This window comes from Entelurus aequoreus, linkage group LG06 (assembly GCF_033978785.1).
Source record: "Entelurus aequoreus isolate RoL-2023_Sb linkage group LG06, RoL_Eaeq_v1.1, whole genome shotgun sequence".
NCBI lineage: Eukaryota > Metazoa > Chordata > Actinopteri > Syngnathiformes > Syngnathidae > Entelurus > Entelurus aequoreus.
In genome coordinates this window covers 62,128,975-62,151,730 of record NC_084736.1, presented here as the reverse complement: position 1 = coordinate 62,151,730, position 22,756 = coordinate 62,128,975, and the positions used below count along the sequence as shown (strand labels likewise).

Genomic DNA, 22,756 nt, shown 5'->3' with positions numbered 1-22,756 from the left:
GGCTGTATATATGCGCACTAATTGACTGAAAGAGCACGCACTTGGCGCGATGATGTCATGTTATCGATGGAAAAAAGCATTTTTAGACCATATGATTTGCCTGAGCGGCTAGGAGACCCCGAGAGTAACAAGCGGTTGCCTTTCCATTAAGAACAATAAATTAGTTTTTAGTATAAGTTTCAAGAAATGTAATGCCGAGTGCATGTCATTATGTCAAGATAATGGCACAAGCATTTACTTGATTTAAGAATATTTTTCAACATATTGAGCAAAAAGGTCTAATTTTTTTTTCTACCAAGAAAAGTGCACTTGTTATTAGTGAGAATATTCTTATTTTAAGGTATTTTTGGGTTCATTGAAGTTAGCTGATTTTACTTGTTTTGGAAAGTCTTGACAAGACAAATTTTCTTGTTCTATTAACAGATAATTTTGCTTAGTTCAAATAAAATACACCTCATTTTTGTATTTTTTTTCTTATTTTTGAACACTGGCTTTTTGCAGTGTATAGACATTGATATTAGAAGTCACTTTAGTTACCTGGTCTGTTATCTGTGGGAGGTGATAGGAGGTCCCTCATCTGGGCATCCTTGAGTCCTTCCACCCACTGGATGTCCAGTGTTCGTAGTAGCGGGCAGCTGGAGGTGCAGAGCGCCGACACGGCAGCCCACGAACACCCCGATAACGTTAACACTCGCAGTCCTGACAGACACAGCAGCACTTTGACACACTGAAGCAGCGCAACATCAACAGAATAGTCATCTCGGTAATAGGTACCTGGCAACCTGTTGATAAGCCAGCTTAACTGTTTCTTGGAAATGTTGGTCCAGCTGAGGTCCAATGACAGCGGCTGTCGACGGATGATCCCACTGAGCATGAGCGGCGTGATGGAGGTACAGCGGTTGAGATCAATCTTTGTCCAGAGTCTTTTATCACAGCACCTGGACGTCGGCAGCGAAACAAAAGAGCTCAGTAATTCCCACACATTATGTAACAAAACAAAACCATAGGATAATCTATATCATGATATACAGTTAGGCACAGAAATATTTGGACAGTGACACAAGTTTGGTTTTTTCAGCTGTTTATGCCAACATATTTAGGATACAATTATGTCATCAATATGGGTTTAAAGTGCAGACTCAGCTGTAATTTAAAAAGAGTTAAAGTACCAATGATTGTCACACACACACTAGGTGTGGTGAAACGTGTCCTCCGCATTTGACCCATCCCCTTGTTCACCCCCTGGGAGGTGAGCGGAGCAGTGGGCAGTAGCGGTGGCCATGCCCGGGAATCATTTTTGGTGATTTAACCCCCAATTCTAACCCTTGATGCGGAGTGCCAAGCAGGGAGGTAATGGGTCCCATTTTTATAGTCTTTGGTATAAGAGTATTCACATCCAACTTGGAGCAAGGGTTTAGGAATTACAGCTCTTTATTACGTAGCCGTCTCTTTTTCAAGGGACCAAAAGTAATTGGACAATTGACTGAAAAAAAGAAGAAAAAAAAGACTGCATGGGCTCTTTCCTTGCTAACCTGTCATCAATTAAGCAGTTAAAAGGTCTGGAGATGATTCCAAGTGTGGCGTTTGCATTTGGAATCTATTACTGTGAAAACACAACATTGCGGTCAAAGTAGCTCTCAATGGAGGTGAAACGGACCATACTGAGGCTGGAAAAAAAGAAGAACTCCATCAGAGAGATAGCAGAAATGTTAGCGGTGGCCAAATCAATAGTTTGGCATATTCTGAGAAAATAAGTGTGCATTGGTGAGCTTAGAACTGAAAAAAGCATTGACGTCCACATAGACAACAGTGGTGGATGATCGCGGAATCCGTTCCATGGTGAAGAAAAACCCTTTCACAACATCTATTCAAGTGAAGAACAATAAGTATCTAAGACTACCATAAAGAGAAGACTTCATGAGAGTAAATACAAAGGATTCACCACAAATCATTAATCCCCTAAAAACAGAAAGGCCAGAATTGACTTTGCCAAAAACACCTGAACAAGCCAGCCCAGTTTTGGAACAGCATTCTTTGGACATATGAGACTAAGATCTACCTATACCAAAATAATGGGAAGAAGAATGCTTGGAGAATTGTTGGAACAGCTCATGATCCATAGAGCACCAAAACATGGTGGAGGCAGTGTGATGGCATGGGCATTCATGTCTTCCAATGGCACTGGGTCACTTGTGTTTATTGATGATGTGACAAAAGACAAGCAGCCAGATACATTCTGAAGTGGATAGTGACATACTTTCTGCTCAGAAATGCAGAAAAGTTGATTGGACGGTACAAATGGACTATGATCCAAAACATACTTCGAAATAGGGCTGCACGATTAATATTAATCCAATCGACATCGAGATTTGAATTAGTGCGGTAAATTACCACAAGAGCCTGAGGTTTTATTTTCCTCTGCCGTCACCGGCGTTTCATTGACTGCCATGTTCGCCAATCAGAATTGTTGAGCCTCACGTTTGTTTGTCTCTCGCTTCAGAAGAAGAAAGAGATCTTACTTTGTACATTGCTCTCAGCGCATTTATTTACCTGTAGAACAGTGACCGCTCTTTTCATTCAGACACAATCTTTGTGTCGGCGGGGACAAGAGCGGGGCAGGGCAGTTTAAGAGCGTGCTGTACACAAAACCTCTGTGTCTGTCTGCATAAAGTCAAATATTTTTTTAAGTAAATTATTGCATATTATTCTAACGTGCGGCACCTTCAGACAAGAATATGTTGATTGACAGTCTTAAAGTAAAATGTCTTCCTTCAATTGTTATTTTCACAGTTTTATGCATTTTAGGTATAAAATAATCGCAATAAAATAGCAAATCGAATCGCAATCGAAATTTTGGAGGGAAAAAAAATTGCAATTGTGTTTTTTCTCCAAATCAGGCAGCCCAACTGCAAAAGCAACCAAGGAGTGTTTTAAAGCAAAGAATTGGAATATTCTGCAATGGCCGAACTCAACCCAGTCAATCATGCATTTAACTTGCTCAGGACAAGACTTAAGGCAGAAAGACCCACAAACAAGCAACAACTGAAGACAGCTGCCGTAAAGGCGTGGCAAAGCATCACAAAGGAAGAAACCCAGCATTTGGTGATGTCCATGGGTACCAGACTTTAGGCAGTCATTGCCTGCAAAGTATTCTCAACAAAATGTTGAAAAGCAAAATTGTACTTACTTATTAGGGTTATGTTTATTTGTCCAATTACTTTTGAGTAATAATGTAACTCTCTTGGTGATGGATGTTCTATTAATATGACATCCTTCCAGTATTTTCACTTTTGTAAAACAAAACAAATCACCAAAGATGTTAAAATTAAGTAAAAAGTCGAACTTTCACATACTCAATATTTAATTATATTAATTGTATATCCATTATATTAATATAGTATGTAAACACATACATACATACATACATATATATATATATATATATATATATATATATATATATATATATATATATATATATATATATACACATATATATATATATACACTAGCCTTCATTTCTAAGAATAAGAATAGACTGTCGAGTTTCAGATGAAAGGTCTCTTTTTCTGGCCATTTTGAGCGTTTAATTGACCCCACAAATGTGATGCTCCAGAAACTCAATCTGAAGGTCAGTTTTGTAGCTTCTGTAACGAGCTAAACTGTTTTCAGATGTGTGAACATGATTGCACAAGGGTTTTCTAATCATCAATTAGCCTTCTGAGCCAATGAGCAAACACATTGTACCATTAGAACACTGGAGTGATAGTTGCTGGAAATGGGCCTCTATACACCTATGTAGATATTGCACCAAATCCAGACATTTGCAGCTAGAATAGTCATTTACCACATTAGCAATGTATAGAGTGTACTTCTTTAAAGTTAAGACTAGTTTAAAGTTATCTTCATTAAAAAATAAGGAACAGTAGTGTGTATATATATATATATATATACATACACTACCGTTCAAAAGTTTGGGGTCACATTGAAATGTCCTTATTTTTGAAGGAAAAGCACTGTACTTTTCAATGAAGATAACTTTATTGTCACATGGAGGTCAACCAAATAATTTGGTCTGTCTAGCTACAACTTAACCAATTAACCAATGTGCACCATTCTACTTTATATTATCCCTTAATTCCATTACCAACTACAGAAGTACAACTATAGAAACACCAATTGCAAAACAGTGAATTGTGCAGTTTGGTGAAAACTATTTTAGATGCTGCCATGTGTGAAAGTAACACTTGATAAATACCCTTTTATGTTTGACAGAAGCACTATTCATACTCTGTCACGGTTTTGGGGATGCCCAGAGGTGGCTCGTGTTTAAGCACTCTTCTTAGGATGACGACCAAATGTATGCAAAAAAAAACCTTGACATACTGCATTGCAAAAGCAGTGTTTGGAAAAGCACGTTTTCACTCCGTGGTTCAATATCAATATGTAGTAGGGATGTAACGATAGACAGCATGAATGATAACCACAGTAAACTGCTTACAGTTTTAAAATTACAATTAATTGATAACTGTATTTTGAAAAACTCAGACTTACTGGCGTCAGCTCCATGGCTTAAATGCTAACATGAAAACAAGAGCCATTAACGTCAGTCCCCACTAACAAACATACCCCAATTTAAACTTATGGAAACACATTACTTTCTGAGCAACTAAGCTATTCAATTGTGCACACTGAACCTACAGGCTGTGCTTTCTTTGCACAGACTAATTGCTCTATACTCAGGGGAATATGAGAAGATGTTTTTACGGTGCATTCAAGGACCGCTGAACAGAGTAGGACACCACAATTAGTTTTAGTTATTAAAAAAAATTGGTTTAAGGATTTTCAGTATACCGTATTTTTCGGATTATAAATCGCTCCGGAGTATAAATCGCACTGGCCGAAAATGGACAATAAAGAAGGAAAAAAACATATACAAGTCGCACTACAGTATAAGTCGCATTTTTGGGGGAAATTTATTTGATAAAATCCAACACCAAGAATAGACATTTGAAAGGCAATTTAAAATAAATAAAGAATAGTGAACAACAGCTGTATATTTCACTACTTCCAGCTTGTAACCTGCAGTATATGATTTCCTTTTCGGTGCCATTTTTGTTCAGCCCTTCTCAGTTTTTATAAGTTAACGCCAATGTTGAAATTATCAATTTTCATAGGTACGGAAGTAGTAGCAGGTAGCATCTTTTTTTTCACAATGCACTTCTGCCATGACCCGCCCCCGCCAAATTTTTATTGGTTGACGTGTGTGTGTGACGATTGCTGATATACGCCTAGTATTATTTGATATTTTACAGTAATGTGTTAATAATTTCACACATAAGTCGCTCCAGAGTATAAATCGCACCCCCAAACTAAGAAAAAAACTGCGATTTATAATCCGAAAAATACGGTAAGTATTTTTAAGCACATAAAACAATACCTCGATAATAATGATAACAGTGATAGGGAATTTTCATATCGTTACATCTCTGAAATATAGTATAGTTTCGCGGCGGGAGTCGTGATTAATGGCCATGAAAGCCAATAATCTTATTTAGGCCGCACAGCAATTCTTTTTTAAAACAAAGTATAACATCTAATCGTGCCAAAGGTATTTGTTTGTTACATCTGTTCTGTTTTTTTTATTGGTATTATAATACTTTGGTTATTTCATTGGTGGTATTTTACGCCAATGAAATCGTATTTTCTGGTTGATAACATACATAAACATGCTTAATTGCTATCTTAGCTGAGGGTGTTGCACTTACCATCTGTTCCAGGTCTTGCACACTCTCATGCAGGAGCAGAGCTCCTGATGTGTGAGATGGTTGAATATCTTCATCCAGACCTCGCGCTGAAGAACGTGCATTTTCCCATCTTTTAGCGGCAGTCTGTCAGGAGGTGGACTTATTGGCGGAGGCCGAATAACATGCCGCTCCATTTGGACACACTTGGGCGGTGAGCGTGGAGGCACAGGTCGTGTTGTCGGCGTGCTCCTGTTGAAGCCCAACGGAGTGATCTGACTCGGGTAGAAGTGGCGCAATTCCCAGGGAGTCCCGTTCATCTCTTTGGTCTTGAGATGGGGCCTCTGCTCTCCCAGGTCAGTGCTGTTACGGAACAACCTCTTGGGTTCTTCGTTTTCAGACTCCGGCTCCACCTTGAGTGGCTGGCGGTTTTCATTGGCCAGGCAGTCTTCGGTCTTCAGAATTTCCTGGTTCAGTGCTTTGCTCAGTTCTCTACTTAGCTCCCGGTTGGGTAAACGGCGTTTACGGCGAGCTTTGGGCCGAGGACCTTTCTCCTGCGTCTCGCTTCCGCCCTCACTGCTCGGACCGGCTTGTGGAGAACTGCAGTGCGACTGGTCGCTGTCCATAACAGGCGTTTTGAGAGAAGAATTTAAAAGCTCGTTCTTGTAGTCTCTGTCATCTACCAAGTCCTCGGCAACACCCAGGCGCCCATTTCTCTCCACAAAACCCCGGAAATTAAGTTCTCTTCCATCTTCCTCATCATCCTCATAGACATCTTCCTCTTCGGTTTTAATCTGGTGCAAGAGTTTAGAAAAACATGGGTCGTCTGACCTTTCCTACAGATAGAGAAGAGAAATGAATCAGTATGATGCTAGTGAATTATTACATTGACACAGTACTTTGTGAAACTTTACAATGTAGCAACACCTAACATTCCTTGTAAGTGAAGTTTGGAATACAATCTGACACCAACCTTCTTTCTTGCTCGGAAGTCCTCTTCCTCTTCATCCTCAAAGAGCTTCCTCTTCTTCCTCAGCTTGTCCTCAAGCCGGGGTCGGGGCAGGCTGCTCGGGGACAGCAGGGGCGGCTGCCGAAGGAGAGCATCCTCAGGCCGCTGCCTGGGCGTCTCTTCTCTGTCAGGCCTCCTTTTGAATGCAGCAACCATGTCCCCATCCTCCTTCACAGGCTTCTGTTCCCTCAGCAGAGAGCCAGGGAGGTTGGAGGCATACTTGAACCCTGGACCCCTTTTTTGCTTTAATACCAAAAGGGGTGAAAAGTGCGAGACAACTTTATACCTTAAGCCTATTGTGCCGCCGCCGAAAGACAGGTTAAAAATGCTAACTGGTCTTAAAGAGGAACTGCACTTTTTCTGGAATTTTCCTGTCATTCACAATCCTTATGTGGGACAAGAACACACACTTTTTTTCACAAATTTTTTGTGCATTCCAAATTGTAAAATCTCTTTATATAAGGTGGCTAACAATATAGCTATTGGAATTTATTCTGTCCATAAAGCCCTCTAAAAAAACACCCAAAAACTGCCAACAACGCTCCATTTACATGCCGTCACCTGCATGTTAAACAAGTATTAGCAACATTGTAATTACGAGATTAACACAGCAACTTGCTCACAAAGGGAAGCTCACTACTGCAGCTATTGAGCTATTGTTGCTGAATCGTCTCTGAGTTGGTCAAAGTTAATGCTAGATTATAAATCATGCCACACACATGTATAGTAGAAGGTTGTGGACATAAACCGAGAAGGGGGTCAACTTTGACAAGCCTGTAAATGTGTTGGTCATGTATGATGTCTTTTTGTTATTTTTGTTTGTGATGTGTAATGTCTATTATTCAAATGTATGGCAGTGAAAATGAATTTCCCCAAAGGGGACCAATAAATCTAAATCAAATCAAATCAAACTTGAACCCAAAGAAATTGCTAGGAAGACGCAACAAACTACCGTATTTTTCGGACTATAAGTCACAGTTTTTTTCATAGTTTGGCCGGGGGTGCGACTTATACTCAGGAGCGACTTATGTGTGAAATTATTAATACATTACCGTAAAATATCAAATAATATTATTTAGCTCATTCACGTAAGAGACTAGACGTATAAGATTTCATGGGATTTAGCGATTAGGAGTGACAGATTGTTTGGTAAACGTATAGCATGTTCTATTTGTTATAGTTATTTGAATGACTCTTACCATAATATGTTACGTTAACATACCAGGCACGTTCTCAGTTGGTTATTTATGCGTCATATAACGTACACTTATTCAGCCTGTTGTTCACTATTCTTTATTTATTTTAAATTGCCTTTCAAATGTCTATTCTTGGTGTTGGGTTTTATCAAATACATTTCCCCAAAAAATGTGACTTATACTCCAATGCGACTTATATATTTTTTTTTCCTTCTTTATTATGCATTTCCGGCCGGTGCGACTTATACTCCGGAGCGACTTATACTCCGGAGCGACTTATACTCCGAAAAATACGGTCATTGTTGTTATTCTGAGGAGTGAGGATATAATGACTTCAACAGCTAAACAAGGGGAAAGGCCAGGGGTATATCGATTTAATCGATATATTTCAGTTTTTTGTTGCAGATGATTAAAAAAAAATTTTTAAATCAATTTTTTTCTCTTCTTGTTCCGGCATGATTTGTGCCCCTCAGGAGCTTCCGTAGCTTGCGCCGTTACCTAACTTCCTTAGTGACACACCAAGCAAAACATATCTTATGCTAATGCTAACAAGAGCGAGATGTTTGTTCCAAATAAAAGTGTTGTCAGTAGTTTGGTTTTGTTGCAACAGACGTGGAACAAATGACTTTACGCTGCAAAGTTTGTTGAGAAAAGACAAACTAATTCCAGCATCTGAAACCGAAGCCTTCAGCCAAGTGCGAGAAATGCAAAGGTTTACTAGGCAAACAAGACCGCAACAAACAAACTACAGGCTAAATAGCAGCTTACATTGGTGGAATTATTTACACCAGGTATGTATGATGGTACCACGTATGATTAAAAAAAGAACAATGCGCAGAGCGATCACTAAAGCAGTCGCTCTTCACACCGCCAAGTTGTGTGAATGATAAAGCCTGCCTTTATCAACTTACTGAAACAAACTATAGTCCTCTCAAAGTTTTACTTGATTATTCATTTGCATACAATGTAGAATACTACATTTTTAGTTACATAAGTACTTTATTCAAGACAGAAGTTTTAAGTTTGCACTTTATTGATCTTAATGTTAGAGATTATTATTGATTTGCATGCACTGTACAAGGCAACAATTTTGTCAAAAGGAAGCTCTTAATTTAGTTATTTAAAAAATATCCCATAAAAAGTACAAATGTATATCTGATCTACAAGGAACAACATAATACAAATTAGAAGTCTGCTAAGAGTAAAATGCAGTGTAATTCCTACAAAAAAATCTAAGGTAAAAGTTTCTGATCAATTAAAAGAAAAATATGTTTTGAATTATCTCTGCCATTTGTATTCAATGGTTTCTTTGAAAAGTAGGGGAAATTGGAGCTTTTATTTTGGGCCATATCACCCAGGCCTACAAGGGGGTATTGCTAAAAGATACAAATATCCAATCAGTCTGCATCCCAGTGAGAGCGGACATTGCAAATACTGTTTTATTATGTTTGTATTTCTTCTTTAGAACTTAACAAACTGCTACATTAAGCTTAAAGTTTCACTATAGCTGGATCTGCCGAGCACCCAGGATATAAAACTTGTTGATCATCCTCCTTGTAGTGAGACCCAAAAAGGTAAGGTTCAGATTCCAGAAAACACAGAGAGATGTTCTACCTCTTGTGCGAAACACAAATGCATAAAATGACTTAACACATTAAAATGACTACAACAGTGAACGTGAATGGAAGACCCGACGGATAAAATTTACAGGTGCGCATCATCAGTAGTGTTCCTCTGGGTCATTGGGTGTTTCGGCCTTTAATTAAATTCAATAATTCTGGATCATAATTTGTCCCAAAGTAATCATTGTTGGCTCTCACAGAATCTGCCATGATTAGTAGTTGTTGCTGTTGTTGACGGATATAAAGAATGTTGCTATGCTCTCTGTAAAATCAATGCGTCGGAAAAAGAAGTTTCGGTAATGCCCAAAATACTGTTGAAAGCACATGTTATCATGAACCTGTTACTACATTACATACATACTTACAGCATGTATATAAAATGTTGGAAGGTTTGTGAATGCTTTTTTGAACCTGCATTCTTAGCCGCTTCTTGCTAGCAGTTTTTTTTAACGATTTGACTGCACAGAAAAGATAATGTTCTTGTCTCATACAGAGATTGTGAATGACAAGGAAAATTCCCCCGAAAGTGGAGTTTCCCTTTAAATACAGAAAGTAGTACTGCTTTTTTAATAGCTCACCTAACTATTTGAGCAAAAATACCTGTCCTAAGAATCATCTCAAATTTCATCTCAATGTTTCCTTATCCAACGCCTCCCAAATATTTGTACTCACTTTTCCGCTCTTTCCAGCATGGTTGCACTTCGGACACTCCCAGCAGTTTGGGAGCTCGTCGTTGACTACGCCAGAGGCGTCGCTCACCTGAGAACAATAACAATAAAAAGCTTAAACAGCATTATGTGCACAGTTTGCGTTGATGCAAGTGCCACGAAGAAAAAGCAATAGTGACTTTTGCCCTTAGCCAAAAATGACGTGCAAAATAAGTGGATGAGGTTAAGACTGTTATGTTAGACATGACACTGTCAGCGATACCAAAGTGGGAGCACGCGGTAAAAAGACCGACGCCGTTTGTTGAACTGGTTTGACCAGGCCTACGCTATATTGAGGATAACCTGTTCCGTTTATACACAAATTAACATTAGGGTGTGGTGGTTTACTAAGAAACTGTGATGCTGTGACATTTTGCACACACACACACACACACATTTTCAGTTTTGTCTTGTTCGAGTCATCCATGTGATGTGATGAAGCACTGGATGATGTCATGCTCAGGTTATGAAAACATCAGGTTAAACAGTGGTGTTTTTGCTCGGGATGTGCCAATCCATCGGCCACTAAGCAGTATCAGCCGTTCTCGTTAAAAAGTACGTAATCACCATTGCCGATTAATACCGATCACAAACACAGATCCCTTCTGGCTGACACATATTTATTTATAGTCCCCTGGCTGACAAGCAGCTAGTTATGTGTCTCCATAAACAGTGTAGAGCTGCTCCTCTCAGTAATTACCTCCATTACGCCAAACAAACTGCATTTCTTGGCATCTTAATTACCATTATCACTGGAGGGTGAGGCTAAACAGGTTACAAACCGAGAGCAGGCATGTGAATAACCAAGCTAGCTTTAAACATTATCAAGAAATAAGTGATTAGTAAAGTTTAAGAAGTGTAGAAGGCAGCAGAAAGTAAGCAGCTATTGACAGGACATTTTCAAGTACATTAACAAGAGTCTAAAGAGCGAATTAGATAACTGTTGGTGTGTCAGAATTGTCACATGTGCACGACAAGTAAACGGAGGGCGGATCGATCCACAAATTGGTAGTAGTAGTAGTATCAGTATATTATCGACACTGAAGTGATTAAGTCGAGTAGTAGATAGTCGTTTTTGCACTACTGAGTAATACTGACTTTGTTTTGCTCAAACAATTGTATGTAACAATATAGAATAAAGCACTAGTTTAAATCCGACACTGAAGTGATTAAGTCGAGTAGTAGATAGTCGTTTTTGCACTACTGAGTAATACTGACTTTGTTTTGCTCAAACAATTGTATGTAACAATATAGAATAAAGCACTAGTTTAAATATTGTGTTAATAGTGTTACCAACAATTAATGGAAACATTTTAGGTTTTAAAAATGGTGTTGTTTATTGAATGGATCCCCGTTAGCTGACACCAAGGCGACTGCTAGTCTTCCTGGGGTCCATATAGGAGCATACAAAATAAAAATACAAAGAATACATGCATTACCAAACATTATACAAAGGAAAAATACAACATAAGATAAAAAAGTTAGTTAAACCCAGTATTAAAAATTCACGTCATGTGGGCAGCTGCAATAGGTGTATCTTCAAAGCTGTCTTGAATGACAATTTACTTTGTGAGAGATTAATGTGAGATGGCAACCCATTCATGACTATGTTTGAGGAGATTGGTCCTGGGAGCAGGAAGTGCCAAATAGCCATTGCTGGCATTCCTAGTGTCATGAATATGTGTGTTAGTTGATTTTAAAAACTGTTTGTAAAAGTAATCTGGTGATTGATCTAACATGATAGTTCTAAAGAACATATGGAGACTACAAAGCATCTTTTGTTCAACAGACAACCAGGACAGACGTGAATGCATAAATGAAATATTAGTGCGCAAAGAACATTTAAGTACCAGTCTAGCCGCTCTGTTCTGAACAAGTTGCAGTTTGTTCAGGTCAGACTTAGTCGTAGCGGACCATATTGTAGGACAGTAATGAAGATGACAGAAAACCAAGGACTGTATGACTTGACCCATTTTAAGTTATTACATCTGTATCGGCTGAGCTCACTTACGGACGATCGGTATTGGAATCGGCAGTATAAACCCCTGACCGGAACATCCCTCGTTCTTGCTCATACACCTTCATTCAAAACCGCTGAGTAACTCCCGTGATGTTATAGTGACCTCGCATTCCTGGCGTACGACTAACTCAAACTAATGAGTCACCAGATGAGTGATCCGAGTGAGGGGGGGAAAGCCGCCGTTCGCAGGCTGCTACTTTGTACCTTGAGGCAGTTGGGATGGACAATTTCATTGCATATGGAACATTCCATGAGCATGAAGTTGAACTTGTCCTCCTCTTCCTCCAGTGTATCCTCCTTCCCAGCCTCCTTACACACTACACACACCGCTGTGTGAGGCAGAACAGGCTGCATGGAGGGGGAGAGTGCAAAGAGGGGGAAAAAACATTTATTTTAAAATGCTTTTTTGTAAAACACAACTCTTATGTTTTGTATGTATCACTTACACACATTTATTTGTTACTCAATGGGGGAGTCTGCTTACAGTGTCACCTCTACCATTCAAATCAATAATTGCTGACTCACCGCTATGCACTGTCTCATAATGCAGGACTGTTTCATGCGGCCAGGACCCCCAAACTTCTTCATGTCCTTGCAGAAGTGACACTCCCCGCACTCGGTCCGCATGCACGCCTCGCACTTTCGGCAACGCGTTCTCCTCCGTCTGGCTCCTGACGAGCTGCGACTGGACGGCAGCTTAACAGCCGACGGTGTCGCCATCTTGGGCTTCGGACGATTGGCTGCACGCTGCTGCAAGAGTGTAACACAAGGCAGGGTTATAAATACATCTGAGGAATATTACAATCGAATGTAAAATTAACTCGTTGTTGCCATTATTGTGTATTCAAATCTCCGTGCGCAATGTGATCCTCTAAAGCAGAATGATGAATTACACTCAAACTAAGTGACTCATCAAAACAAACTACACAAACAAAAAGCAGAATGACGACTACAACATGTGACACACATCGCTCAAATATAATTTCCATGTGAATTGCTCTCATCTCCTAATACCTTTATGGTTGCTGTGGAAGAATGCTAAATCAGAGAGAGAAAAAAACGACAAATCACAGGGTATTACAGAGCTTCTTATTCCAACTGGGGATGTTACCTAGGCAACACGCTCGCCTTGCTGCTGGTGGATATGATTTTTAAATGACTGCAGGGGATGCATGAAAAATGATATTGCAGAGGTTTATGTTTTACAGTGAGCATCCACCTATTGTTGTACTACAAATATGCCTTCTTTATTGCCCACTATTTGACTGCCACTCATCTGGGTTTGTTGACAGTCTCCTGCATAAAAATGAGATAAACTGCTTGAGCAAGTTAGCCGTGTCTCTTGAGTGCAATCCAAATTCCCGTCAGCAGACCCACCAATCAAGACATTCCAGGCTAACGAGAAACCAGCATTGTGTTTAAGGTGGCACTACCTAGGAAGAAAACAAAAGCCGGTCTAGCTTCAGTTGCCTCAGCCAAAAAAAGTCAACTTAGATCATTTATGCTGCCTTGATTATCTGAAGTGAACAACATGTCCCTTCATGTTGAACACAAACACTCCTTATTAGCCCTCTGGAGAAGTTAAGATGGATAGTTTGTGTACACCTGTCCGATACAATGTCATCCAATACCACAGCTACTTTTTATATTATTTATTTTCACAAGGGTGCACTGTGCCAAAATAAAATACTTTGTAGCTTTGATGTCAAAATAATCTCTGGGGTGCACAAGTTTTCATGCATTGCCAATAGCAAACTCTCTATTTGCCTGACGCCATTGTTTGAAAGAGATGAAGCTGCAAGGTTGTGCCACAATTTCTGCTGATCGATTGTAGTTTCAAACATACGGAAATGCTATGTGATCCTTAAAGCAGGTATCAGTTGTCTTTACATTAAAGATGGCCAATATGGCCTAAAATCCATATTGTGATTATATATCGCAGCCTCCTTAGAAGGGCTGCTAATTTGGCTTCTAACATATGGAGTTCCCAGCTGTATTATTTTGTCAAAAGTATTATTAATCTACTGTATTTGGTCATTTACCATTACCGTATTTTTCGGACTATAAATCGCAGTTTTTTCATAGTTTGGCCGGGGGTGCGACTTATACTCAGGAGCGACGTATGTGTGAAATTATACACACATTACCGTAAAATATCAAATAATATTATTTAGCTCATTCACGTAAGAGACTAGATGTATAAAATTTCATCGGATTTAGCGATTAGGAGTGACAGATTGTTTGGTAAACGTATAGCATGTTTTATATGTTATAGTTATTTGAATGACTCTTACCATAATATGTTACGTTAACATACCAGGCACGTTCTCAGTTGGTTATTTATGCCTCATATAACGTACACTTATTCAGCCTGTTGTTCACTATTCTTTATTTATTTTAAATTGCCTTTCAAATGTCTATTCTTGGTGTTGAGTTTTATCAAATACATTTCCCCAAAAAATGCGACTTATACTCCAGTGCAACTTATATATGTTTTTTTCCTTCTTTGTTTTGCATTTTTGGCCCGAAAAATACAGTACTCTTAAAAATGATAAACTTAAAACTATATTATTTGATTTGAAAAAAGCTATTCCAAGTATTTTTTCATTGGAACTCTTCTTAATTAAATTTTCATTTAAAAAAACGATCAAATTAAAACTCCATCTTATTTCTATGAGTTTTAAGCATCCACACTATTTATCTGTAATAAAGTGTTATAGTTAAAAGCATGGCTGTCAAACTTGATGACAGGGGGCTACATCTCATTTTATGTGGCCCGCAAATACCTGGAAATGTATGTCAATAAGGCATTTTGTCATTTTCGGTAAATGTTACTATTATGAAAGAAAACAATTGTATCACATGCAATTGCAGCTCTTCTTAACTCAATATTATTTGATGCAAAAAGCTATTCCAAGCAATTTTTAATTGGAACTCTTCTTATTTAAATCTACAATAGCTGTACTTCAAAATATCTGCTTGTAACCTTGATTTATGATTGTAAAGCCATTTGTCAGTTAGTTTAACAGTATAATAATATTCAAATCAAAGGGACAATTGTGTAATTATATCAAGTGGCGATCATACATTTGTATAGTTTCCCAGTTACAAATGGCCTACCTAACTGCGACGTGGCCCATGGTGAAAATGAGTTTGAAACCCTTGTCGAAAAGGATTTCTATATGTGATGATGCAACAACTTGCTTTAAAGTGCTCAATGCATGTCTTATTTTTGTGATTTGGGGCGTCAAAAGCCTTTTGCACATTCTAGCCATAATTAATGCTGTCAAATGATGAATCATTTTAAACAGGTTGTCGCGGATTAATTTTTGATGAATCACGATTACGCAAGTTAGCATTTTCCTCTCACTTTTTTACAAGTAGGCAGATGCATTTGTATTCCATGGATGTATATTTTAAAAACTTACATGTGCACGGATATAAACACAACCATGCATTGTATGGAATGCGGCTAATGGAATTTCTGTTTTAGAGGTATTACATGCATTTTGCAAAAAACATTGAATGGGAACACAAATGTAAAAACAACATGGATGCTCTATTGCAGTGTTTTTCAACCTTTTGTGAGCCAAGACACATTTTTTTCATTGAAAAAATCCGGAGGCACACCACCAGCAGAAAACATTAAAAAAATTAAACTCAGCAGCCGACAGACAGCAAAAAGTCGTTGTCACAATTGTTGGGTATGACTTTAAACCATAACCAACCATGCATCAATATAGCTCTTGACTCAAAGTAGGTCTACTGTCACATCACTCCGTGACTTATTTTGAGTTTTTTGGTGTTTTCCTGTGTGTCGTGTTTTAGTTCTGGTCTTGCGCTCCTATTTTGGTGGCTTTTCCTGTTTTGTTGGTATTGTCCTGTAGCAGTTTCATGTATCCCTTGACCGCAATTCCCCACACCTGCTTTGTTTTTAGAAATCAAGACTATGTTGTTTTTATCCTTCTTTGTGTGGACATTGTTAAATGTCATGTACGGATGTACTTTGTGGACGCCGTCTCTGCTCCACATGGTGTAAGTCTTTGCTGTCGTCCAGCATTCTGTTTTTGTTTACTTTGCAGCCAGTTCAGTTTTAGTTTCGTTCTGCATAGCCTTCCCTAAGCTTCAATGCCTTTTCTTAGGGGCACTCACCTTTTGTTTATTCTTGGTTTAAACAGTAGGCCATGTCTACACTAAGTCGTTTAACGCCTTAAACGAATACATATTTAACATAAGCCCCGTTTTAGCCACACTAAACCAGCGTTTAAGGTCCCCCTCCTCGGACAAATTTTTATACGGCTAAGTGCGCCGTGTATTTCTTGAATCTCCGGCACTTAGCTTTGTATGGACTCATTGATTGTTTACAAACTGAGTTCAGAGAGGAAGTGACACCAGAAGGACCGCGCCCTACACAGAAAGCGGTTTCGTAACTCGGAGCTAACCACTGGAAAGATGGAGGAGAGTCATCCAGACATGCCCGTGTTTCTCATTCTTCTACGTGTACAAACGCTTGTGCAAATCACACATGAATACCTTAAGAGAAAGCGATTGCAGCTATTTCGGATACAACACTTCTCAGACGGCAAGATAACTTTCAAATGTCCACGTCAGATGTGATTCTACTTAGCGAAAAACTTTGTCCATTTGTCGAAGGAGAGTCAACGAGAATGCGAGCTCCCGTGGATGTGTTAAAAAAGGTAGCGTGTGCTTTGCATTACCTGGCCGTCGAGGGAAAACTACGGAAAACAGCGAATGCATTTGGACTGGCAAAGCAGACTGTATCAGTTATTGTCCGCCATGTATGTCGCGGACTCAACGCCTAGGTCCAGAGTATACAAAGTCACCAAAAACTAAAGGACAATGAAGGTGAATGCAAAAGAGTGAGGAGTGTCCTGACCAGATATCTAGATCCCTAGATTGATTGAGTTAAAATGTTCTTTATCACATTGTTTACGTGTCTAATAAAGATTTGATTAATTTATGATGGCTCGGGTGTGATTCACTAAAATAGGGCCCCACAGCACACTGGATTCCAGTTAATTGAAATACCACAACACTGGATATTGTTCAGATAAATTTAATCTAAAAACTTGCACACAAAGCAACACTGGAGATGACTATGACGTGTGCATTTTCCGCGCATGCGTACTAACTCGCGTTGCGCCGGCGGACGGAGGGAGGCGGGGGACTTAAACGGTGGCATTGTTTTGTGTGGATAAGGACAAGATTAGGTGTGATTTACCCTGGATAACCTTAGCCTTAACTAGGGCTGGGCGATATATCGATATACTCGATATATCGCGGGTTTGTCTCTGTGCGATATAGAAAATTATTATATCGTGATATTCGAGTATACGTTCTCACGCAGTTGCTTTTAGCTGCGGGCATTACACTACAGGCTTTTTTCACTCTTTCTTGTCTCTCCTTCTCACAGAGACTTAAAACAAGCGCACCTTCTTACATACGTCACATACTGTCGCGTCATACGCCCTCGCGGAGCAGACAGGTAGCAGCATGGGTGACATTAGCTGTGATGCTAGCGGAGCGGTGCGAGTGGTAATACGAGAGAAAGAAGGTGTGAATCTGGTAACAAATGAAGGAAGAATTTATTCCTAAGAAAAACAGCACGGGATCCATCGTCTTGACGGTGGTTTGGCTTCAAGCGGGAAGACGTCGAACAAGTATGCGGCAAAAGCGTTGCTACAAAAAGTAGCACCTACTGCTAATTTGTAGCATCATTTGAAAAGTCACCCGGTAGAGAATGAAGAGTGCGTGAAACTCCGCATGTCAACATCTCCGTTCGGTGCCATACCCACAAAACGCCGAAGATACCATTTCCAGATCAACACCATATGAAAAAAATAGTCAGCAACAGAAGGAGATAACGTCCACAGGAACCTACCACATAGCGAAGGACATAAAACATTTGATTTCCTATTATGCAGCTCATTTTTATTTGACAATTATTTAAATATCTTGTGTGACATCATGCAGAAAAGTGCACTTTATTTGTTTTAAACTATTGTAGTTGCGTTCTGTACAAAAAGTGCACTTTAATTTAGTGTTGTTTTGATATGTCATCTTAGGGACATCATGCACAAAAGTGCACTCATAGCTTGTTTTAAAAATGTCTCTGACAATCTTGCACTTTCTGTTTTGAAATGACATGAATGTTTGTGCCACTGCTTAGTAACTGTTTAATAAATACAGTTTTGGTAAATCGACTTAATTGTGGTTTCCCTCTCTGCATGAAAGTTTAAATTGAGCATATATTAATGCAGTATGAACAATAATGTTTTAATGTAGACACATAGAATCATCATACTGCTGTGATTATATGCATGAAGTGTTCATTCAAGGCTAAGGAAAAATATCGAGATATGTATCGTGACAAGGCTTAAAAATATTGAGATATTAATAAAAGGCCATATCGCCCAGCCCTAGTTCAGATAAATTTAATCTAAGAACTTGCTCACAAAGCAACACTGGAGGTGACTATGACGTGTGCATTTTCCGCGCATGCGTACCAGGTCGACGGAGGGAGGCGGGGGACTTAAACGGTGGCATTGTTTTGTGTGGACACGGATAAGATTGGGTGTGACTTACCCTGGATAACCTTAGCCTTAACCTTAGCTTAGTGCAGTGGTTCTTAACCTTGTTGGAGGTACCGAACCCCACCAGTTTCATATGTGCATTCACCGAACCCTTCTTTAGTGAAAAATAAAATGTTTTTTTTCAAATTCAAGACAAAGTTATATGTTTTTGGTAACACTTTAGTATGGGGAACATATTCTAAGTAACAAAGACTTAATTTAGAGTTATTTGGTTAGGGTTAGAGGCTTAGGGCCAGGGTTAGAGGGTTAGGGTTATAATAAGGCCATGCCGAATAAGGCATTAATAAGTACTTAATAATGACTAGTTAAGAGCCAATATGTTACTAATTTGCCTGTTAATAAGCAACTAATTAATGGTGAATATGTTCCCCATACTAAAGTGTTACCATGTTTTTTACTGGTGCACAAAATGAACCGTGCATGAACATCACCTTGTTCAAAGAACAAAACCAACACAGTGCATAAACCCACAACAAATTACACACCTGCAAATCAGTGTGACTTCTGCTGTTGCCGTATCCGTAATACGCCGATAGGGAGAAGTTTATATTTACACGATGAGTCGGGTGTGTTTTGACCTCCGCCGAACCCCTGAGCCCGACTCACCGAACCCCTAGGGTTCGATCCAACCCAATTTAAGAACCACTGTTCTATATGTTATAGTTATTTGAATGACTCTTACCATAATGTTACTTTAACATACCAGGCACGTTCTCAGTTGGTTATTTATGCGTCATATAACGTACACTTATTCAGCCTGTTGTTCACTATTCTTTATTTATTTTAAATTGCCTTTCAAATGTCTATTCTTGGTGTTGGATTTTATCAAATAAATTTCCCCAAAAAATGCAACTTATACTCCAGTGTGACTTATGTTTTTTTCCTTCTTTATTATGCATTTTCGGCCGGTGCGACTTATACTCCGGAGCGACTTATATACAGTATGTTTTTTTCCTTCTTTATTATGCATTTTCGGCCGGTGCGACTTATACTCCGAAAAATATGTCAGGTGTGATTTACCCTGGATAACCTTAGCCTTAACCTTAGCTTAGTATAAACGGGGCCTTGGATACCTTTTTACCTGTACACTGCCTCCAGCTGTCGCCTGCATATTGCGATCGCGACAAACCACCGTCGTCCTTCCCGACATCTACAAAGCAATTACCATATTTTTCGGACTATAAGTCGCAGTTTTTTTAATAGTTTGGGTGCGACTTATACTCAGGAGCGACTTCTATGTGAAATTATTAACACATTACTGTAAAATATAAAATAATATTATTTAGCTCATTCACGTAAGAGACTAGACCAGTGGTTCTTAACCTTGTTGGAGGTACCGAACCCCACCAGTTTCATATGCGCATTCACCGAACTCTTCTTTAGTGAAAAATTAAATGCTTTTTTTTTTTCAAATTCAAGACAAATTTATGTTTTTGGTAACACTTTAGTATGGGGAACATATTCTAAGTAACAAAGACTTAATTTAGAGTTATTTAGGGACGGCGTGGCGAAGTTGGTAGAGTGGCTGTGCCAGCAATCGGAGTGTTGCTGGTTACTGGGGTTCAATTCCCACCTTCTACCTTCCTAGTCACGTCCGTTGTGTCCTTGGGCAAGACACTTCACCCTTTGCCTCTGATGGCTGCTGGTTAGCGCCTTGCATGGCAGCTCCCACCATCAGTGTGTGAATGTGTGTGTGAATGGGTAAATGTGGAAATACTGTCAAAGCGCTTTGAGTACCTTGAAGGTAGAAAAGCGCTATACAAGTATAACCCATTTATCATTATCATTTATTTATTTGGACACTAGGGGAACATATTCTAAGTAACAAAGACTTAATTTAGAGTTATTTGGTTAGGGTTAGGGTTAAGGTTCGAGGGTTAGGGCCAGGGTTAGAGTTATAATAAGGCCATGCCAAATAAGGCATTAATAAGTACTTAATAATAACTAGTTATGAGCCAATATGTTACTAATTTGCATGTTAATAAGCAACTAATTAATGGTGAATATGTTCCCCATACTAAAGTGTTACCATGTTTTTTTACTGGTGCACAAAATGAACCGTGCATGAACATCACCTTGTTCAAAGAACAAAACCAACACAGTGCATGAACTCACAACAAATTACACACCTGCAAATCAGTCTGACTTCTGCTGTTGCCGTATCCGTAATACGCCGATAGGGAGAAGTTTTTATTTACACAATGAGTCGGGTGTGTCTTGACCTCCGCCGAACCCCTGAGCCCGACTCACCGAACCCCTAGGGTTCGATCGAACCCAGGTTAAGAAACACTGGCTTAGTGTAAACGGGGCCTTAGATACCTTTTTACCCATACGCTGCCTCCAGCTGTCGCCTGCATATTGCGATCGCGACAAACCACCGTCGTCGTTCCCGACATCTACAAAGCAATTAACTACCTGCTGCCACCTACTGATATGGAAGAATATTACACGGTTACTCTGCCGAGCTCCGGACAGTACAGACACTCAACAACGGCACGTTATTTGCGGATTATGCACAAAATATTTTTAACCCAATTAGGTGAAATGACATCATCTCCCACCGCACACCCGACTGTGGTTGAAAAACACTGCTCTATTGTCACACATGAAGTTTGATGGAGTAGCCATGTTCCTTGCAGTGCATCATGGGAGGTAATACTTGTGTTATTGTAAACAAGGGGTCAACTTGGTTGTGTTAGGACCAATGTTGTGCATGCAACAGAAGGAGACACACTTCATTGTTCCCTCTCCCCATCCCCCCCCCCACCTTCTACGGCCCCTTGCTTTCAGTGCTTTGAGAACACTTGGCTTGATGCCTTCTTAAAAGACAGTGCAACTTAAGGAAGTGTGATGAAATGCATCATTTTCCAGTAAGAAACGCGGAGGTAGCAGCAGCACATGGAGGCAACCAGACAAAGTAGTAGCAGCATGTGACATGTGACTCTTTTTATGTCACCAAACTTGTGTTGTTTTCAGGAGGTGGACAGGGCTAAATGGGTCAGTGCTCAGCAGATAGACGGTGACCACAGAGGACGCCGTGCTTTGAACGGGTCCCTTTCAACTAAACGGTTGCAATTACGTTACTGTGCACTATTACCAAGCCGCGAAAAAAAAACGCATTTCTCACAGCGATTCAGTAAACGCCAGTGAACATAGATCGTTAATTGCGCGAAAACGACGCCGCGTTAAAAAAAAAAAAATTAAAAAACCATAAAAATAGCGTTAAGCTTGAATTATTGTAAAAGACATTATAAAATAATAGTGGTTGTGTAAGCTGTTTTCTGACCTGTTCGGACTCTGAATCATATTCCTCATCGTCTCCGCTCAATGACAAGGCCATGGCTCCTCGCTCATCGTTAGTGGAGAGCAGAAAAATCTAACATGGCTGAACAAGACTGGGGAGAACACAGCTCACTCCCCCCTCCCCTCCCTCCCTCCTCCTTCCCATCACGCCGACATGCAGCCAGCTGGCAGAGTGCACTGGATTGCGTTCAAGTCGCAGGCGTAGCGTCGGAAACAGCGGTTATCAAAACAACCGCTTTTTTTTAAAAAAAAAAACGTACAGCACATTTCCCTGGAACACGTTACACCTGTTATACTCTTATTACACGCTACGTTGGTTTCGATATGCACCATTCCAAATGGACAAAACGGTTCAGACGAGTCCAAAAGTGTAACCGAGGTGACTGAACGTTACTGAACCAGGAAATAAAGACAGGGACGTAATAAAATATAGTACATTCCAATCCACACGTTGTGACTTATGCAATCACGCCCCTTGACGTATCATTTAAACGTGTGTATGCATCACTTTGAAGAGAGTAATTTTGGATAAGAAATTAAA

General features: G+C 39.6%; 1 protein-coding gene across 5 annotated transcripts in view; it reads right to left on the bottom strand.

Moving 5' to 3' along the window:
- Window positions 1–22,356, bottom strand: part of kdm2ba (lysine (K)-specific demethylase 2Ba) — a 35,056-nt gene extending 12,700 nt beyond the window's left edge. The window contains exons 1-8 of one of the 5 annotated variants that reach the window (XM_062051155.1): window positions 22,199–22,356; window positions 12,824–13,048; window positions 12,503–12,646; window positions 10,244–10,330; window positions 6,718–7,005; window positions 5,769–6,580; window positions 775–938; window positions 538–699 (exon numbers count right to left, since the gene is read on the bottom strand). In XM_062051155.1, coding sequence (XP_061907139.1) covers window positions 538–699; window positions 775–938; window positions 5,769–6,580; window positions 6,718–7,005; window positions 10,244–10,330; window positions 12,503–12,646; window positions 12,824–13,048; window positions 22,199–22,252 — 1,936 coding nt within the window. In that variant the 5' untranslated portion in view covers window positions 22,253–22,356. The remainder of the gene's footprint in view (window positions 1–537; window positions 700–774; window positions 939–5,768; window positions 6,581–6,717; window positions 7,006–10,243; window positions 10,331–12,502; window positions 12,647–12,823; window positions 13,049–22,198) is intronic. The other 4 variants (XM_062051157.1, XM_062051156.1, XM_062051158.1 and 1 more) reach the window with 4 other exon arrangements.
- Between the last annotated feature and the right edge of the window lie 400 nt (window positions 22,357–22,756).